A 20893-nucleotide genomic window follows, 5' to 3' on the forward strand; every position below is an offset into this window, starting at 1 on the left:
CACATAAACACAAGAGCTAGGTGGCTCAGTAGAGGTTCCTGCTAAATATCTCAATTTTCTCAGTTTCATGATATTGTTGGGCCGTGCACCTTGAGACTTGCTTAATCTGGAATGTTGCGGGACCCGCTTTCTCTTGCTAAATATCTCACAGCCTCACAGGGGGTTGTGGTGATATGTAATGATTAGAGTAGACTCTACTCTATGAGCCATGAATGCACGTATTTCTATAAAAGACCATGAACTCGAACACGCAGATTCCTTGAACTTGACCAATCATGGAGCTCAAAACCAGAGCGGCGTTCTTCTCTGTGGTTGAACAGCAGCACTGCAGCAGCTCATGGAATGATATGAGGAAGTCAAATGTATAATGAGCAAGAAAGGAAACACGGCCGCAATAAATAGATCCAGGGAGAAAGCGTGGAAATATTGCCGACAAATTAAATGTGTAAGTAGTCCAAAAATATATTTATATACAAGTCCATAAATATATAATTCAGTGGTAGGCTTAAACATGAGGAGTTTAAGTGAATATTAGTAGCAGTAGTAGTTTATTTTGGTCAATTAAAAGTTATTATAGAAATATTAATATTCCAGTCGGGTGAAGTTTAGACCATTTATTAGGAAGTTTTCAGCAGAGCAAACAGCATACAGGTCAGACGGAGCTCTGGCCTCCTGGCCAGGCCTTGGGCCCCGTAGGGCAGAAGCCTCTCGCACCTCATCTAACACAGTTCTTTATAGTCCACATTGTACCAAAGATGCTATTCTAAATGGTCATATAAGGTATGGAATAAAGATAAGGGCGACACAAACATAGGTACACAAATACAAATAGCTGACGCAGTGAGAAGCATGGGGGAAACAGCTCAGCTGTTAGACAGCTGTAGCTAGGTTGGAATTAGCACATTAAATGTGCTAATTCCACATACATTTTATGTGAAACCTTGCTTCAATGAGAACCAACAAATACACAATATATATATCTCTGCTGTTCGGCCGGAACCAGCTAAATCCAAAGTGGTAATTGTTCAGGAAATGAAAAACAAAATATCAATTTTTCAGAAAATGAAGAAAACCTTATATTTTTAAAACAAAGCAATACTGCCTCATCAAACTTGATATTGTGACTTTATATATTATCAGATACTTGCATGTGTCATTATATTATCACCACTTTACCCAAATCCAGTGCAAGTGGAGTTAGGAGGTTTTGTCCATCATTGATAAGAACAGCTGGCAATGGATCTCAAAGCTCACAACACATCACAACGCATTGTGAGCTTGGAGATCAGCTATTTATGGTGAGCGCCATCCTCATATACTATAGATCAAGCTGAATTCTGTACTTCAACAACTTTTATTTTAACATGCATTGTAAACAACCATGGATCTAACTGTTACCACTGTTGTTCTTCTGAGTGCAACAAACAATTCTGCCTCAATACTCAATCATGTATTTAACAAAAGCGATCATGGCACACCAACAATAAATAAATTCATGAAAAATAGAATCTGTCAAATCTGTAGCCTACTGCACTAACAATAACAACCACAGTTGAATTTACCTATCATATACCTATCAACATTTTATTATCACACTGTTGTGTGTTGCGTGTGTGTGGTGGGTGTTTCTTAGTGCTTTAGATTGTCATAAAAGCTGTGAAAGTCTTTTGGCATGATCTCCTTGAGCTCTTGGAGATGTTTGAAACAAACTCCTGCACACACTCATTCTCTGTCCATTAACATTTAAAAAGAAAACACGAGCAGATGACCTTTGTGAAGACACCCTTCTCCTCTTTACTGGGGTGACATCTATCAAACCTTGCACATACATTCTCTTCTCTTCCCAGTTTATGTTCTCCCAAAAGCATTGAAAAATCTTCTCCCTGTCTGCCTCATACAGAGCAGAGCTTCTCGAGAGCCTGAGAGGAGGGGGGAGTTGTTTGTTTTTGACGGACAGTTTGAGGGTCCAATGGAGTTAGGAGTTTTCGTCAGAGGCGCTTTTTAATACTTTTCATATGTTATTATTTAAAAAAAAATTACACAGATGTAGAGGGGGTTCAATAGCGTTGATTTATGAAAAAAAAAAAAAAAACTGAAAATGGAGTTAGCTGGTCCCGGCTGGACACTGACGAATACTGGTTAGCATTCTAAAATATCCATTACAAAGTATATCAATACAAATACAAGCGGCCGGGGAGCGGCCGCACGCCGCTCCCCGTTCTAGGTCCAGGTACAATTATAGCTTTTTAGTATCTGTTAGATTATAACATTATCAAATCATGTTACCCTTATCAAATGTATATGGATACAAATTTAGAAAAAAAATGCACACACACACACACGCATAACCCATACTAGACGTGTCCAGCACTGAGTTCTAGCCCTCTTGTCCTGCAGAATGGAAGACTTCTTCGGTTTCTCCACCCTCTTCGGTTTCTCCACCCACTGCAACAACACATTTAGTTATGTAGCCACTACTAGCCAATAGCCAATACATTTGTCTTTTTAAAAGGACGACTTCACCCATTTTCAACTCAAGTATTTATTTCAACCAAGTGGATTTCCTATGTATTGATTGTCAATAGAACATGTATAAGTTGTTTTTAGCATATTTTAAAGTTATGACATAAAACTGAATGCATCACCATAATTACTAGAAGTAGCAGCATGATTAACTTTTTTTTTTAATAACATGGACTCACTGTATGGAGGAAGATGTCCCACACTTCCGGCATTCCGAGTCCGAAGAGGATAGTAGTCTGTAATCTCTCCTTCCTCTGTAACACAATGGAAACAGTGGGTGTATTGACAATATTGAGACAAGAAAGTATTTGGCTGCGGGAGTGGAATTGTGGGCAATTTATAGAGGGATAATAAATGTCTATAATGCACATTCCTGTTTATTAAATGTTCATGATACATTTTCTGTAGTGGTCCCAGTATTTTAAAGTGTATGTGTAAGAGTTGGGTGTTGTTTAGGTTTTATACAATACTTTTTAAATGCTGCTGGTGTATAAATGGTACTCGAAACGATACTTCAAAACAAATGAAAGTAACTGTATAAATACAAGATTTGCAATCTATGTCAATTACATTGACAACTTCATTTCCTCACTGTAGTATTAGTAGGAATAGCTATACTGTATAGGTGAGAACCTTCTGTATGATGCTACTAGGGACACTTCATAAAGTAACACTGGAATGAAGACAGCTCTGTCGAGACTGTTACAATGTTGTAATTGTAAATTGGCTATTTTCAGTGAGCAACAATATCACGTATAAAGTAGATCGAGTATACATTTAGCAGAATGCACACAGTAAAACAGACTGCATCGCTCTTGTATCTAGATGTACCAATACCATTTCGTCCTTCCTGATACCGATTCCGATACCCATAACTTGTGTATTGGTCGATGTCAAGTACAGATCCGATACCAGTGTGTAATGTAAAAAGAATATATGGTTCTCAAAGAGGGGTCCAGGGACTAAGGGTTCCTTGAGGGGGTTCCAAATGGACCCTTACAGGTCTGTAACTCTGAGAGTGTACAAATGGAACCAAATTGGTCCATTTGGTTCCATTTGTGCACTCACTGATCTAGGAATAAATCAAAATTAAGAAATATATAAAACATCAAAATAATTGATTACTGTGGATGACATATCATGTGATAAATGATGTGGTATCGGAATGGCATAGACTGACATACTCTCCGATACAGATACCAGCATTTTAGGCAGTATCGGCAGCTTTTCTGTTATCGCTATCGGAACAACTCTAGTTGTATCCCGTGAATCACCAGATGCAAATTTCAGGTTGTTTGAATCCTTTTGAATTAAATGCAGTTTAGACAGCTTTTAGTACAAAGGAAAGTAACATTCAATGAAGGTAAAAGGTTTCAGATTTGTATTCATTTAATGTTTCTATCGTTTACAGAGGCTAAGAAATATAAATTCTGTCGGATTTTTCTGAATTCTCAAACAATTTTGGAGGTCATTTACAAAAATGCCTTTTAGAACGTGTTTTTTAGAAGAGGCCTCAGGATAATCAGATTCTCACCAATTTGGGGGTTTTCATTGATGAAATCCTTCCGATTACTCTTCTTCATCTTCAGCTCTTGCTGCACTTGTTGGACAATTTCTGCAGTTTTTACATCTAAAACATTGACAAAGAAAACATATTTCAGCTAACTGACAAGAGAAACAATTAAGGGGATACTGGACTAGATTAGATGAAGTTTACAGTATCTTTGTACCATTTTAGATAACCATTTAAACACTATATGCCCATATAGTTGGCCGAGTATACTTATACTTTTTCTCTCTACAACAAAACTCTTCACTGAAAATAGCAATAGAAAATAGATCTACAGGCTCAAGTCACATCACATTGTGACATGTTGTGAGCTTGTAGATCTGCTCTTTTCACCAAATGTTCACCTATTATGACCTGCCCAGAATAGGGTCGCTAAGGTTTATATGGTTAAAGAACTTTTAACCATATAACAGATCTGCTGAACTGCAATGATACATTGAAGATATATTTATGTTTTGATGAACCATCAACAGAACAATCATCTATGAGACGAGATGTTTTATTAATCCAATACTTACTCATCTGTATGAATTCATTGATGAAATCATTCAACCATTCATCTTTCAGCTTCTGTTGTAGGTCTTCTATTTTCTTTTTTATGTCTAAAACATGTATAAAGAAAACATATTTCAGCTTAGCGACCAGAGAAAAAGAAAGGGGTTACTGAACTATTAGATGACATTGGATGAACTTTACAGTACTTGTGAGTATCTGAGGTGCTTACCTCAAAAAGGTGTATCTATAGGATCAGTCTATGTCGAGAGATGTGAGGGTGTTTACAAACAAAATAAAAAGTTGCCATCTATTATAAGAAATTGGCAATTGAGTCTCTTCAAGAGTACTTCACCTTTTCCGATGACAAAAATGACACTAAGTCCATTTAGTGGAGGGTGGGCTTGGGCTTTTCCAATGTAACAGAATGCATCTATATGGGCTATACGTGAGACAAATGCCATAGCATCTGATTCCTTCTTTAGGAAGACTAGCAGGTATAGGCTACCCCAAGATGGCCAACAAGGGACAGGGTTCCAAGTTAATATTATGGGCTTTGCCTAACATGTCATAGAAACAGGACCAGAATTCAACCAACGTAGGACAAGAGAAAAACATAATGGCTATGGTTGGCTAAGTCACACCTGTCGTCCCTGGAAAAAGGCTTTAAAATTTGGGGCAGAGGTGGCCTAAAGATTAGAGGAGTGCACTTGTTGCAGGTTTCGATTCCCCGGACCGGCAGGAAAAATCTGGGCGGGGAAGTGAATGGTCACCACTCACCCCTCCACCAACAGTGTTGGGGGAGGGGTGAGTGGTGCAGCGGTGTTGGGCCAACACCGCTGAAGTGCCCTTGAGACACTGAACCCCCAACTGCTTCAGTGGCCAACAGTATAAGACTGTGGTTATACTGGTCAGCTCCCAGGTTTTTGTGTGTGTGTGTGTGCGTGTGCGTGCGTGCATCTATGTGCAGGGTGTTGCTGGAATGAGCACTTGAGCAAAGCTACTGACCTTTGTAAATAAATATCAAAACCAAAAAAAAATGTGTACAGTATAATTGACCCTTAGGGCCGCCTCTTCCCAGGCGTTCCTGCCTCATGGCCAGCTCTATACTGCCTTCTCCAGGGGAATTAGAACAAGCAACATGAACGTATTGTTGTGGGTATTGAGGAGGGAGTAACTGTAAGTGTAGTCTGTAAGTGATCCATTCAAACACGTTTTAAATAAGTTTGTTTAGAAAATAAAATCACATTCTGAATTCATAAATTCTCTAATGACTAAATCAGAAATATAACTACATGTATAGCCTACTATATACATGTTCAGTCGGGGCTTTCAGGTATGATGGGGACAAAATGTGTTTATATAGATTTAGAATGTATATGGATGTTTTTCTTTTCTTTTCTTTTTTTGTTGATTTAGTAAAGCCAAAGGTTTAAGGGGCCGTGTCCACTGAGGCTTTTTTTCCCCCAGCTGGGAGTGCCTCCAGACGCCCGAGTTGAAAACATTTTTAGGTCTCGGCAGGCACAAAAAAGTGCTGATTGTTTTAGGAGGTTATTTACACAAATGTTTTTGGAAGGCTTTTTTAGAGGCTGTAGGATAATCCAATTCTCACCAATGTGTGGGTTGAAATGATTCCATTTCCGCTTCCTCATGTTCAGCTTTTCGTCTTTCTGTATGCCTAAAACATAGAAGAAAACATATTTCAGCATACTGACCAGAGAAAAATTATGGGGTTACTGAACTATTAGATGACATTGGATGAATTTGACAGTATCTTTGCACAGATGTAATCCCTATATACGTCGTTGACCAGGGTCCTTCAGGGGTCTGTACTTGGCCAACCAACTAACCTAATACCTAATACTATAAGGTTCAAGGTTCAAGGTTCAACTTTATTAGTGTCCCAACAAAGGGCAAATGGGTTTACAACAAGAGTTAGCAAAACATATTACATACATTAAACATATCTCTCGCTGCTGGTCGCTGCGTGCGCAAGCTAACTTCATCAGTCAGTCAGTCAGCCACCAGCCAGCCAGCCAGTAGTCCAGTAATGTCACTTGACCTCCCACTAATTGCAACAAAAACAAACTCAACTGATTTTGTGTCCTAAATATGTCCCTGAATGAGAGGAAAAAAGTCACAAGGAATTGCATGTAGGGAAATTATTTTAATTAAAAATGGCCACCATCGACACTATTATTACATATACAATTATATATCTTGAAAACCGAACACTGTATGAAGTTGACATTTGTCAGGTGTGTTGCTGGGGACCCAGGGAAACGCAGTATCAAGTTTGAACTTGTTTGGATGAGCGGATCTTTAGAAAGCTGCAATTAAGTGCCCAACAGGCATATCAAGTATAGGCATTCTATGGATAATAAGGTTAACCTAGGACAAATTGCAACAGAAACTCTTTGAACTTTTTTTGTTTCATAAATATGTCAGTTATCCAAAAAAATAAAAGTCCTAAGAAATCCCAGAGGTGGAACATATTGAAAAATGCTTAAATAGGTGATGTGCTGATGTCACAATTTCCCATTGACGCCCATGTTAAAAAAAGATTTAAGCATGTTTTCTTGTTTAATTTCCACACAAAAGGTTCAATACTGTCCACTATCAACCAGAAACTGTGGAGTGAACGGACCTTCTGAGCCATTACTGGTCTGTAGAGTGAAGCTGCGGTTTGAGCAAGTTCACCATATTTCGATCAGGGATTGTCCTCCGAAACATCAGGTGGAGTTCACAGTGCCAGACAGTGCCAAACTATTTTCGGGTTTAGTAATACAATGTTCTGATATCAAAAACATTTTTAATTCACTTCATATACACTTTCTGTGCTGCATCCAACAGTTTCTGGTTGATAGTGGGCAGTATTGAACCCTTTTTGTGGAAATTAGACAAGAAAACATGCTCAAATCCTTTTTTAACATGGGCATCAAATTGGGAAATCACCTATTTAAGCATTTTTCAATATGTTCCACCACTGGGATTTGTTAGGACTTCTGATATGTTATTACTAACATATTTATGAAACAAAAAAAAGTTGAAAGATGTTCAATTTGTCCTAGGTCATTTTGTATAATGCCTATACTGAAATGTGATGAGGGGTTTGTGCCAATTCAGACTACCCTACCCCTTGCTCCAAAAAAGCTTCTGCGGGTCATCAAGTGCAACTGCCAGGCTGACTGCAGCACCCTGAGATACACATGCAAAAAGAAAAATATCGAGTACACTCCGGCATGTGGACACTGCAGAGGGTCCAGCTGCACTAACACAATAGAGATGCACTGTGACGAGGATGAAGATGACATTCTGTAGGGTGATATTGTGCGCGCATATTTTAATTGAGTTTTTTGATCAGTACTTGAGTTGTGTGATTATGTGATCATAATAAATTCTTGTCACTAATATTCTGTATCCTTGTTTTGCTACAAGGAAATACAGCATGGTCAAATCTAGCAGAAAGCGTTTTTGGTAGGGTTATAGGCCTACTTACAGGTCATTTTCAAAACTTTCCCTTCATACGATTACTTGCGACTTTTTTTCTGTGATTCAGGACATAATTGAGGATAGAAAATCAGCTGAGTTTGGTTTTGTTGCAATTAGTGGGAGGTTGACCCCCATTTTTGCTTGCCTGGACTACAATGCCTGGACTACAGTGACAACGTCGCCTGATAGGCTTGGGGCCAGCCATAAAGGTGTAACTGGACTATTGGATGACAATGGATGAAGTTTAACAGGACCTTTGTACAATTTTTAAGGAAAATAAGGTTCATCAGCCACAAATCTGCTGAGATTTGCATCTTTAGAGCCTGATGCAACTCATTTTAGATTCTGCTATACATTTCTCAGCCTTTATACCAGATACGAATGGTTAAAAGCTTAATCAAGCTTTGATTTGACTAAAAAATCTCTGCATATCTGACTGTCCTTTCAATATGAAAAACTCATCAGATCAACTCCATACTTGGTGGGTGTATTGATGAGGACCCATTTCATTTAATGTTTTATCTGTTACAGAAGCTGAGAAATAAATGTTTTAGTGAACATTGACAATTCTGACAAGCTTTTCATTAAACAATATCAGGTTTTACAAGGTAATTTATAAAAATGCCTGAGGTTTTAGAAAGGCCCACAGTATAATCCAATTCTCACCAATTTGAGTGTATCCCTTTTTGGAATCATCCATCCAATCTTTCTTTCTCATCTTTAGCTCTTCATCTTTCTGCTTGGGTAGTTTTCGTATTGTTATGATGCTTACTGACCAGAGAAAAGGAAAGGGTCTATTAGATGACATTGGATGAACGTTCTTGCTTGCCATTGTTAAAGACATGTTGATCAGATCCCCTGATTGCTGATCTGCAAAGGCAGATTGAAGATATACAGTTTGAATAACCATCGACAGAACAATCATTTAGGCTACAAGGTTTTTAACCCATTTAGACCTCACATCAAAGATAGACCCTGAGCCCTTTCAAGGCAGGAGGCACCGTGGACTGTGAGGTCCATTGTAATATGTAGTAAGAGTTGAAGATGACTTAGGAAGATGCAGAAAACAGAACGAGATGATGGAAACAGATGATCCGCTGTGGCGACCCCTGATGGAAATTAGCCGATAAAAGAAGATTGTTCTTTTTTTATAAACATACTATATAGCCATTGTTTGCCTCATTTAGATACACAGTATGACAGAAGTGAGGGCAAAGAGACAGGACACGCAACACAATAATCAAACCTTAGACGTTGGGGTGTTATTCCTATAGCTAGCAATGACCTTATACAAGGTCACATCATAGTACTGATGGTGTCATAGACACGAACAGAGTTTTACTATTGCTTCGCAGTAGCCTTGCCCAGTAGGGTACTGGGAGGGGCTTCTTTTGCTCTACGTTAGAGGAGTAGGGAACGGTGGGCGTTGTCAAATTCTAATACAGCCCAAAAACCCAATCTTAGCACCGGCCTCAGTGGCTTGCCTCGTTAATCACTAGACTCCCAACCCGCACCTCCCGGGTTCGACTTCCGCTTAAGACATTACAACCGCAGACTACTTTTTTATACACCGATAAAGTATAGTTTTGGACCGCGACGGAGGGGCGCAGTCTCAAGCAAACTTGAGCCACGAGAAGCACCACCGAACGCGCGAGTTGCTGTAATGAGCGTTGCAAAGTTTGCTTGAGCCTACTCAGCCCCGTCCGAATTATGTACCGCTGAGCATTATTTTCCACCACGGAGAACTGTCCTCCTGGAACCGCCCCCCGCTACTGCAAAGCGATAGTAAAACGCTGTTCGCGTCATAGACTGGCCTCAACTTTGTGTATTCCGCCCACTCAATACCGGGCAACGACTATATAGACAGACACATTATTTATTTACATTCATCACTGGGGTAGGTCAGCAGGATCAGGTCAGCATTCTCCATGTGGCTATATGGGAGCTGCTTGAGAATTTAGACATTTATAACAACTCAGATGAGGGGTAAATTGGGAGAAGGATGCTGAAGATGGAGCTACCAGGCAAGAGGAGAAGAGGAAGGCCAAAGAGGAGGTTTATGGATGCGGTGAGAGAGGACATTTAGGTGGCTGGAATGACCGAGGAAGCTGCAGAAAACAGAACCATGGAAACAGATGATCCGCTGTGGCGATGCCTGATGGAAATTAACCGAAAAAAGAATAACATTATTATTATTTTATAAATATATTATTGTAGACAGTGTTTTCTTCATTTAAATATACAGTGTAACAGTAGAAACAGGAAACTGTGGACAAAGAGACAGGACATGCAACACCAGAATCAAACCGGGGACTTTGAGGTGTCATGCCTACGCCTTATTTGCGGGTTGCACTTTTTTGGGCTTGTTTTAAAAACACTTTGGCTTCTTTGGCCAATCTAACAAGCCAACATGTCTTTGATGTATCCTACATGTAATTTTAGGAATGTCAGTCAGTCATCAGTCAATCTTGCATGGTTCTCCTCAGTGGCTTAAGCAATTTCTCTGCACTTGCACATGGCCATTGGTCATTAACATATACACACCGTGAGGGAGCCCCTTTTTCACTTCATCACAATTTAACATGTTTATTTGCGTTTTGCTGTAAACAACGGAGAGTCTGAGTTCGACTCGGCCAATGGGACTGTCGTCATGGTTAAAACCCCCCCAACCTATGGGATGAATTTTTCCATGGTTGCCAGGTTTCGCGAGAAAAACAAGCAACCATGTCTATGACTACAAGCCCAAACGAAAGCCCAAGACACTCTTATAATAAGCGGACATAGCAACACGATCATCTACAGCCATGTGTGTGTATGTTCGTTCGGGTCCGCGGCCGTGTATGCGCGGCCACGCACGTGCACATGCACGTTGGGGAGGCACGTGTCAGAAAGTACATTATTTCAAGTATTTTCAGGTTGACATACGACACGAGTCGGCCGGGAGAACAACTTCTCCCTATGACAAAGAAAGAGGATGTACCTGTGTACCTGTGTGTGTGTGTGTGTGTGTGTGTGTGTGTGTGTGTGTGTGTGTGTGTGTGTGTGTGTGTGTGTGTGTGTGTGTGTGTGTGTGTGTGTGTGTGTGTGTGTGTGTGTGTGTGTGTGTGTGTGTGTGTCTGTGCATAGTGCATAACCCAAACTGCACTGTACTTTGGGTGCTCAAATCCCCGTAGGGTATGGTCTAGTATACTATAATTCCCCATAGGTTTGGGAAGGAGTGTGAATCAAATTGAGTGACAGAATCTGTCTCTACTTATTAAGCCCTGGCTCAAGTATGTGTGTTATGTTATAATAAATAACCAAGCAAAGGAAATGAAGGGCAAGAGCTTGACAACAGAATTCCATATTTATCTCATTTACTGCTATCTTTTGTCTTTTTTCTTGATAAAGGGTGTCAAGTGGAGTGCGTGGTGGTGGAGATTTAATTGAAATCTCATAGACTCAGTTTGCCTTTAACCTATAGGTATAATATAATAGAATAGGCATATGGTCTAGGTCAAGTTCAGCCCCCATGGTCGCGCACAAAAGTCGGCGTCCCTGGGGCTGCTAACGTTGTTATGTTGATTTTTTGTTTTTTTCCCCTGGCGGATTTACACAGACCCACACACAGGCCCCAATGACCGAACGCCTCTGTGTTAGACCAATTATAACCCCGTTTTAGCCGTAGGTCTAATAGCCGATTATGGCTCACTGGGATGCTGAATGTCCCATTTCACAAGTTTTCAAATGTATAAAATCTACAAAGTAACTATTACCTAAAGTTTTCAAATAATAGTAGTGGAGTAAAAGTACAGTATTTGCCTCTGAGATGTAGTAGAGAAGAAGTAAATTATAGTATGGAAATACTCAAAGTAAAAATACATCAGAATTGTACTAAAGTACAGAACTTGAGTAAATGCACTTAGCTACTTTACACCACTGGCGTGCTCGAGCCCTGCTGAACCATAAGTGTGGTGCGGGTGCTCGAGAAAATTTTAGTCATCGATCACAAGACGCTCGTCCGTCACGAGCGTTATGGCTGAACTTCAACCTGATTTTTGCACTTCTCCATTTACGGCCCGTACATACATTAACGTTTAGATTTATAATATAAAGTACACTTACCCCATGGGCACGGATTATACAATTCTGTACGGGCCGTAAGAAGTACCCGTATGTTCCGTATTGTTCAATAAAAAGGATTTTAATCCGATCGGTGGACATTATTTTCAATGTGCTTTCAGCAACGCAACCCTATCGGTTGGGAGGTGTATTGCACTCTGACACATTATAACTCAATGAGAAAATGGCCACCGATCGGATTAAATGGTTTTTATTGAACAATACAGAAGATACGGGTTCTTATAACCACCCGAAGTGAATTTTAATATCCGTGGCCATGGGGTAAGCACTTTATATTTGAAATCTGAACGTTTATGTAGATGTACGGGCTGTAAATAGAGAAAATGCAAACACCAGGTTGAAGTTTCGTCATGACTTATTATATGCCAGTCATGTTTCAGTGTTAGATACGAGTCTACTCTGTCCGTTAGCTCTCTTTGCATGTTGAAATGGAAACCACCAGTAACATTTTTGAAAATACATAAAATAAAAAACAATACAATTTCCATACTTAATTTCGGAAGAGGTCCACGTCTCTGGTCCATCTCTCGCTGTTCTCTTAACAACATGATGAAATACTAGCTTCCTCTCTTTAAACTGTAGAAATCTGTAGTGGTCCCTGGAAAACACCGGGGGAAAAAGAAGAAAAGTCTTTGAGTTAGGGACGGTTTGTTATTTCAATTGAAGGTGCGTGATGTCCTTGCTGGCCGATATAGACAGAACGTACGTTAACCTACTTTTGTTTTGCTTTCGTTTTTATGGAGATAGGCCAGGGCTAGCAGATGGCGCCAGATTACCTGTTAATACATGTTCCTAAATACAACTACAACATTTACAAGAATGACAGACAGGCAGGCAGCCAGGCAGGCAGGCAGGCAGAATGAATGAATGAATGAATGAATGAATGAATGAATGAATGAATGAATGAATGAGCGAGCGTCGCGCCTGTCACAGACATGCGCAGAGCAAGTTCTGTCAGGGTTGTCTCAGTAAACTTTCATGACAGAAGTACAAATATAATTTATGAAAAGGCTACAGTGAAGTCGGACAAATGACTGAAACGTTTTTTTATTTTTTTTACTCTCTTGGTGTGGGCCTGTGGGGATTATCTGGCACATGTATGTATCTGTTATGAAAGAACAAGAAGAGAAATTGTATCATGAGTGAAACGGCGATAGTCCATGGGAAACCTAGCCATGGTTCACATGACGCTTGTATGACAGTCATGTTTCAGGGCTAATGGTATTATGGGAAACCATAAACCTACATAGGCCTACATAAATGAGTTGCCATATTTACATTTCCTTACAAATTACAAATCTTCATAAGCTATATATTTCTGGGATGCATAGTTACATTGAAACTCCACAAGATAATCCTCGACTACAGCCATCTGTGACTTGACTTCTGTGCTCTGCGCTCGCCAGGCTCTCTCCCCACCCCCCGCCCCCTTGGTAGAAACTCATCAGGAAAAGGCTGTTCGCGTCTCAGCGGCCGACCATTGGACCGCGTCAGCTCAGCTCCACGTACCCAGAGCCTTGTCTGCACGTACCTATGGCATTGGCACGTACACGTACCCACCCACTCACAGTCATTTCATTCTCAGACCGCTCTATTTAAGCTGGAAGTTTGCACTTCTCATTCTGCTTGCTTTTGCTGCACACACACTGTTGTTGCTGCTGCTGCGCTGCTGTTCATTGCTGTTGGCAAAATTGCTGCTCACCCTCCACCACCATATGCTACTACCTGTTTTGGATCTGCTGTTTATGTACAGGGGATTCGGAGTCCCTATGGTTGGGACTGGGAGATGCGCTTTAACAGAGTAGGCCGACCTAAAAGCAGATCCAACTAGAAAAAGTGCTCCTCGGAGCACAGGTCTCCGCCAGGTCAGGTAGGTTGTTGTGGGCCAGCAATGTTCTGAATTCGCCAATCAGGATGGAATAGGAAAAATCGGACGGAACCATCTTGATCACTTGACTACAGAGATAATATGTACCAATTTGCATGATGTTTGGACAAAATGTGTTGGAGTAATATAAAAAAGACAAGTGTTGCAAAAATCTGCCTCCTGGTGGCGCTATAATAGGGCAATGTTAAAAGGGTGACATTTGTTCCTCAATGAAGTGCGAATGTGTGTGCAAAGTTTTACCGCAATCGGACGCTGGGTTCATGATTTGTGGCATTTTGTTCAAAACGGGCCACTCCTGCAAAGTTTAGATGTCAATCTTAGCCAATCAGGATGGAATATGAGAAATCAAAGAGATCCGTCTTGATCACATGACTATAGAGATCATGTGTACCGATTTGCGAGAAATGTGGATAAAATCTGAAGGCTTAATATCGAAAAATGTATTTGCCAGACCCAAGTGGTCGGGCTTACATGAGGCTTTGTTTTCACGGAAATTGCAAGCTGGGTTCATGATTTGAGGCATTTTGTTCAAAACGGACCAATCCTGCAAACTTTGGAGGCCAACCTTAGCCAATGAGGATGGAATCTGGGAAATTGGACAGATCCGGGTTGATCACATGACTATAGAGATACTGTGTACCGATTCGCGTGACGTTTGGACCAAATCTGTAGGAGTACAGTAAATAAATGTGTTTAGCAAAAAGCAGCCTCCTGGTGGCGCTATAACAGGCCCATGTGAAAAATTTGGGGCAGAGGTTCTGAATTGGCATCCAGGGAGTGTGTGTGCACAGTTTTGCTGCGATCAAGCCAACGGTGCCAGAGATTGGCTGCGGACAGACGGACGGACGGACGGACGGACAGGGTGCAAAACATACTCTCTCGCCATGCCTTTCGGCCTGGCGGAGACAATTAATCGCCAAACCATAATAAATATATTGCTCATTTTATATTCAATGAATATATCTTATCCTTCATGAGTTGTCTTTATCCATTTATGTCTCTGGTAAGTGAACGTTTGGAGAAAAACTGCTGGGTCACGTAGCAATGATTTAAAATGAATTAGGAACACATTTAATTTTACGCTCAATGGCCCCGATTCATAATGAGGGTCGTAAATATGGGGTAAATAAAGTTCATAAAGGCCGGTCGTATTTTGGTAGTCACAAACGGACGTGCAATTCCCAAAGGGGTTCGTATATCACAGAGACGTGCGTACAACCAGTGCGTATGACCAGGTGTGATGATTTACTCTGGAAGGCTGCGTCCAACAGCATCCAACTTTAACGTCACCGTGCTGAACCGTGCTAAACAGCGTTGCCATGTCCGCTTATTATAAGCGAATTTGGGCTTATTTTATCCCTATAAGCCCCATCTGAACATGTTTTGTGCCAGCTGGAGGCAGATTTGTGTTGTTAGAATGTTTAAAAAATCTTCCAAATATTCCACATTTTATTACAAGATTTTTTTTTTAAATAGCAGATCTACAAGCTCACAACGGTTTAATTACAGTGCTTATAATGGCCTAAGTGCCAGTTGCTTCTTTTGGGCTTGTTTTCCTAGACCTGGTTGCTTATTTCTCTCACAACATCTGGCAACGCTGATGAAAGTTTGAAGTTCAACTCCGCCTCGTCCAAAGCTAACAGATGCGGCTTCGCATCGCCTTGACAACTTACTGTTCTGTCTGGAAGCGGATCACATAATAAATGCTTTCATGTGTAATGAGAATAAAGAAGTTTACAAGGTTTAACCCCATTACCAAATAAAAGGCTAATAAAACGTGGAAAGGATATTATATAAGCGAGCCTTTTCTAATGAACATAGCGCACCTTTACCGAGGTACAAAGATGATGTTGAAAATAAATCCAGGGCATACAAGTGAACGCTTCTATCCGATTATGGACCTGAGCTTATTGATTAAATTAGTTAATTTTGGATATCACTGTCCTACGTCGGAATGGGGAATGGATCATCTTCTGGACACAGCTTTCATCCACTTTAGTTTCCTCATCAGATGGTAATATTTATTAGGCTGTTGTGTGTGGCGTTCATGTGATCAATATACAGTAGAGCCTACAGTCGGCTTTACAAATTAATACCGCGGCACGGACACTGATGCAAGTCAGTCCCTCCGCAGTTTCATTAAGGCATCATAGCCTATTTTCATTATTACGTGACACACGCTGAGATGACCCGCTGGCAAACACAGCTCTAAATGCAACTCATAGCCTAGAAAATAAATAAAAAGCGGTGGAATCTACATCATGTCTATATTATGCATAGGCTACAAGCAATACATCGTTTGACATTTATTTTTTATTTTTTATATATATGTGTTGACAAATGTTGGGCACATATATATTTTATTTGAGGTTTGCCACTGTTGTAATTGATTTTGGCATGAAGAATAAAGCATTCTAAAGACATACGCACATTTCAGCCCTGGTAAGACAGCCTCGGGGCTGACCTGAGAACGTGCGCACCTGACGCACAAAACACAGAACAAAAAACTTTTATGAATCCGACTGCAGGTGTAGGATTTGTCCTAAATGCCGGTACGTGCAAAATATGGTCGTAAATCCCTTTATGAATCCGGGCCATTGTCTCGGCCTGGCGAGAGAGTATGTTTTACCCCCTGTCCGTGTGTCCGTGTGTGTGTCCGTGTGTGTGTGTGTCCGTCTGTCACCAGCTAATCTCCGGCACCGTTGGCCCGGTCGCTCCGAAACTGTGCACACACACTCCCTGGATGCCAATTCAGAACTTCTGCCCCAAATCTTTCACATGGGCTTGTGATAGCGCCACCAGGTGGCCGATTTGTGCAAAACCCATTTTTTTATATTACTCCTACAAATTTTATCCAAACGTCATGCAAATCAGTACACAGTATCACTATAGTCATGTGATCAACACGGATCTGTCCAATTTTCCATATTCTATCCTCATTGCCTAAGGTTGGCTTCCAAAGTTTGCAGGATTGGTCCGTTTTGAACAAAATGCCTCAAAGTATACACAAAGCTTGCGATTTCCGTGAAATTTCACACGCACATTCCCACTAAGCCGAGGAAGAAATGCCACCCTTCTCACATTGGCTTGTTATAGCGCCACCAGCAGGTCTAATTTTGCAAAACACATATTTGGAACAAAATGCCTCAAATCATGAATGCAGTGTCAATGCAAGAATAAATGATACGGTTGGCACCCTTTTCACATTGGCCTATTATAGCGCCACCAGGAGGCCAGAATAACGTACCTGACCTGGCGGAGACCTGTGCTCCGAGGAGCACTTTTTCTAGTTTTAGTCTCTTTTTGGACCAGAAGTTTCGGTTTTGCAGAATGTTTTCTTCCTGGTTGCCTTGGAGATTCTTAGTAGCCCTGCATATTTGCCTGTTTAAAATAGCATTTTAGCATCTTTCATTCTGGTGCACGAATCGAAGCTGGAAACATTCGTTACAGTACTTATAAGAATTTTATATGGCTAGCCTGAAAAAGAATGCAGTTTCTGAGTGGGGATCAATGAAAGTCAGAATTGGAAGTTGTCTTCCCCTAGGGACACTATAAATGGGACACTTCTGTTGCCCGCAGCACACAACGCTGATGAAGGCTTGACGCCAAAACGAGTACGTTGCTGTCTGCTCTGCAGCATACCATGCCTACTTAATTTATATAAATAAAAGTGCCTTAAGTTCCGTGAGTGCTGGTATTCTCTTACAGAGATGTATTGTAAAGTTGCCTTTTGACTTAGGCAGACATGATTTTGAATGTACCAAGCAAGCATTCTGATAGGCTGAGAACCTAGGCAATAAGGCAGGATGAATCAGCAGTGTTAGGCAAATAGAGTTAGACAGATATAAATAAAGGCAGATAAACATGATGTAGGCAAAATGAGTGTGTTGACTTAGGCACCTTTTGCCTGAGTGAAGTCAATTTTTCATTTCTTCTTTCTTTCCTGGTTGGTGGGGGTGGGACATGGATGTAGGTGTGTTATGGGGTTGGATCATGGATGTAGTCCGTCGGTGCTTATGCTGTCTGGTGCGTCACATTCTTGTTTAACTGGATGCTTGTGGGTCTTGTGCCAAGTATAGCGTCCAGGTCATTGTACCATGGGAACCAGTCTTTCTAGTCCACGAACTACCACTTTGTCTTAGCAAGTCATGGAATTTGATGTACTGCTGGCTTTTTAAGTTCTTAAAGGCCCTAATAGACTGCTGCTGTATGCTTATACATTGGACCTGCATTTCAGAATCCAGATATTCTGATGTGTGAATGTCATTCTGATTGACTATGATTGCCTTTCAAAGTTAGCGAGAGGGGCCAGGGGCACAGCTAGAGGGTGGCTTACATGGCTGCAGCCACAAATGTTTTCTAAAAAGCCTCGATCTTTAAAAGTATTTTAGTATTATACCAATTTTTTTCATTGATAGAAAAAATATACACAATATTACAGAAACAACAGGACACAAGCATTTGACACGATGGAGAACAAGTGTTCATAAACATTAACACAAGACCACAAGTGTTCATAAACATTAACACAAGACCACACACACACACACACACACACACACACACACACGCACATTAATTGATAGCTGTATGGCCCTATGGTGGTACAAAATACAATAGATGATGATGAAGCCAAAAGAATACTGCATGGTTATCAAGGGCTAAGAGCCGTCCACACCAATCACAGGGGTCCATCATGGCCCGATAAATTAATGAATCCACACACATGCATGGATTACAGATTGCTTGCCTGATTGTGTCTGTGTTGCTTACGCCGTCGGTTTTATAGTTGTAACGTTAGACCGCCTGGTCTACAATTTTGAGTTTAAAGAGAACTTTGTATTTGGTGCACCAACAGGTACAGTCCAGATATCCTACTACACAATTCAAGCCTGTACCTACTATGTACCAAAAAGTTTAGGTACAGCTCAGTGCCAAAGCAGTGGTCCAATTCTCTCCCAACTTGCTACAAAAATCGCTCATGCTCTGCTGACAGCATGATCTACTTTCTTTTCCATCTTCACATGTGTCTCCACTTCTAATAATCACAAAATGTTTGCAATATTTTAGCTTGCAGTTTACTTCCGGATGTGCTTCAACGTCATAATCGTCACGATTTTGCAAGCCAATCAACATCCGTGAAACACAAGCGGACCGTCATGGACACACACACACGTGAGCGCACGGTCCGCATAGATGATAGGCGTGTGTGCTGTGTAGCTGTGTGTGAATCCACGGAGATGGTTGGTGGGATAACTTCACAGGTTAGACAAGTTAGATCATTCAAGGAGGAGGGTGACGGGATGGAAGGAGAGAAAGAGAGAGAGGGAGGGAGAGAGAGCCTATGGGATGTACGGTCCCCTAATATTAGAGCGATGAGCGTGTATCGTTTACTCGGGCATTTATCCAATGAATGGACGCAGCGCTTATGTGCGATCTCACCACGTGTCAGAAACTACATTTCAAGTTGACAGACCAGAGGAGCTGGCCGGGACAAAAACATTTCTGTGGGTGTCAGCGTTACAGCAGAGAGAGAGAGAGAGCGAGAGCGAGAGCCAACCCTCCACGTTTTTTTGGCGACCCCATCGACATTAATGTACAGGGCTCATACTACTGAGACACAGCTCCACAACAAACACAAGTTTCACCATGCAAGACTAGAGTCAAGACTTGTTTAAAAGAATGTAACAGTCATCAGTCAACAAGTATTTCATACATTTAAATAGTCATACCATACAATGCAATACCTACTACTCAAACATTTATAATATTTTCTATATGGATCCTGGTGAAAATCAAAATTAAGTCAAAGCAGACATTTTACCTTAATTCACAGCGGAGACACTGGGTGCGTTCGGAAATACAGCACTGAGCGCACTGGCCAATACAAACTAATAAGCGAGTGCGCTCCGTTGCGCAATTTCCCAATGCACCCACTGAGTTCTTCTGTGTGGTAGCCACTCCCTCAAACTGAACTGGAAAAACATGTGACATCAATGGGCTGAACGTGGAATGTGATACAAAGCTTCTTCCATTGCAGTATGGCCTGCAGTGCATCAGTAAGCCTATATATGTGTTCGGACAAGTCGAATCAAAACTCAACATGTCATGATTAAACATAATTAACTATTATTCATTTGGCAATGCTTCTCCTCCTATGATATCTTAAAATCAATGTTGAAACGAATCTCTCACCTTGCACAAGAATGGAGAAGTAAACTTGAGCGGTTGGGAAACGGGAAATGACTCAACAGTTCCTCTCATTTGTAGAGAAATGAAACTGCAGTCTAGACACTTAACATGAAATGAGAGAGTATGTGTTTAGACTTCACTAGAGTATCTAAGTAGAGTAAAAGGCAGCTTAGACAACCTCTAATGTCCTGTTAGTGTGGCAGACGTCCGTGCACTTCCATTTTGTCTTTATGCAGTTTGTGTGTGTGTGTGTGAGTGCGTGTGTGTGCATGTGTGTGTGTGTCACTGCAGAACTAGAAAAACAACAACAAATTACATAAATGTCACTGACTGCATTTACATGGACAGGAATATTCCACAGATATTTAGAATGGTAAATGGACTGCATTATAGCGCTTTTCTCCAAAGCGCTTTACAATGTACTTCACATTCACACACATTCTGTGAGGAGTGCTGACCAAAACCAACCACAGAGTCACTTGATTTGCATAAACAGCAGTCTTTTATTGGGGGGAAACTTTAACAAAGGTAGGGAAATAATAACATAAATTCCTCCCGGATTGGGGTATTTCAATAACACCTTTCTAGTCCATGAAGTGCCCTATGGTGCCTAG

The 20893-nt window shown here is 40.9% G+C and overlaps 1 protein-coding gene across 2 annotated transcripts; it reads right to left on the reverse strand.

Moving 5' to 3' along the window:
* Positions 1-599: 599 nt before the first annotated feature.
* LOC308101714 (uncharacterized protein) lies at positions 600-20013 on the reverse strand. Of its 2 annotated transcripts, XM_080451170.1 has the most exons (8): positions 19912-20013; positions 12690-12797; positions 8744-8848; positions 6198-6263; positions 4612-4695; positions 4058-4153; positions 2703-2777; positions 600-2445 (listed from the first exon to the last, which is right to left on the reverse strand). In XM_080451170.1, exons 2-8 carry the CDS (start codon positions 12745-12747, stop codon positions 2378-2380), a joined length of 552 nt encoding a protein of 183 aa, XP_080307296.1. In that variant the 5' UTR covers positions 12748-12797; positions 19912-20013; the 3' UTR covers positions 600-2377. The 2 variants fall into 2 exon arrangements, with proteins under 2 accessions (XP_080307296.1, XP_080307295.1); XM_080451169.1 differs by lacking the exons at positions 12690-12797; positions 19912-20013 and having other exon boundaries at positions 8744-9483.
* Between the last annotated feature and the right edge of the window lie 880 nt (positions 20014-20893).

Source organism: Gymnoscopelus braueri (genome assembly GCF_963280865.1).
Source record: "Gymnoscopelus braueri genome assembly, chromosome: 15".
NCBI lineage: Eukaryota > Metazoa > Chordata > Actinopteri > Myctophiformes > Myctophidae > Gymnoscopelus > Gymnoscopelus braueri.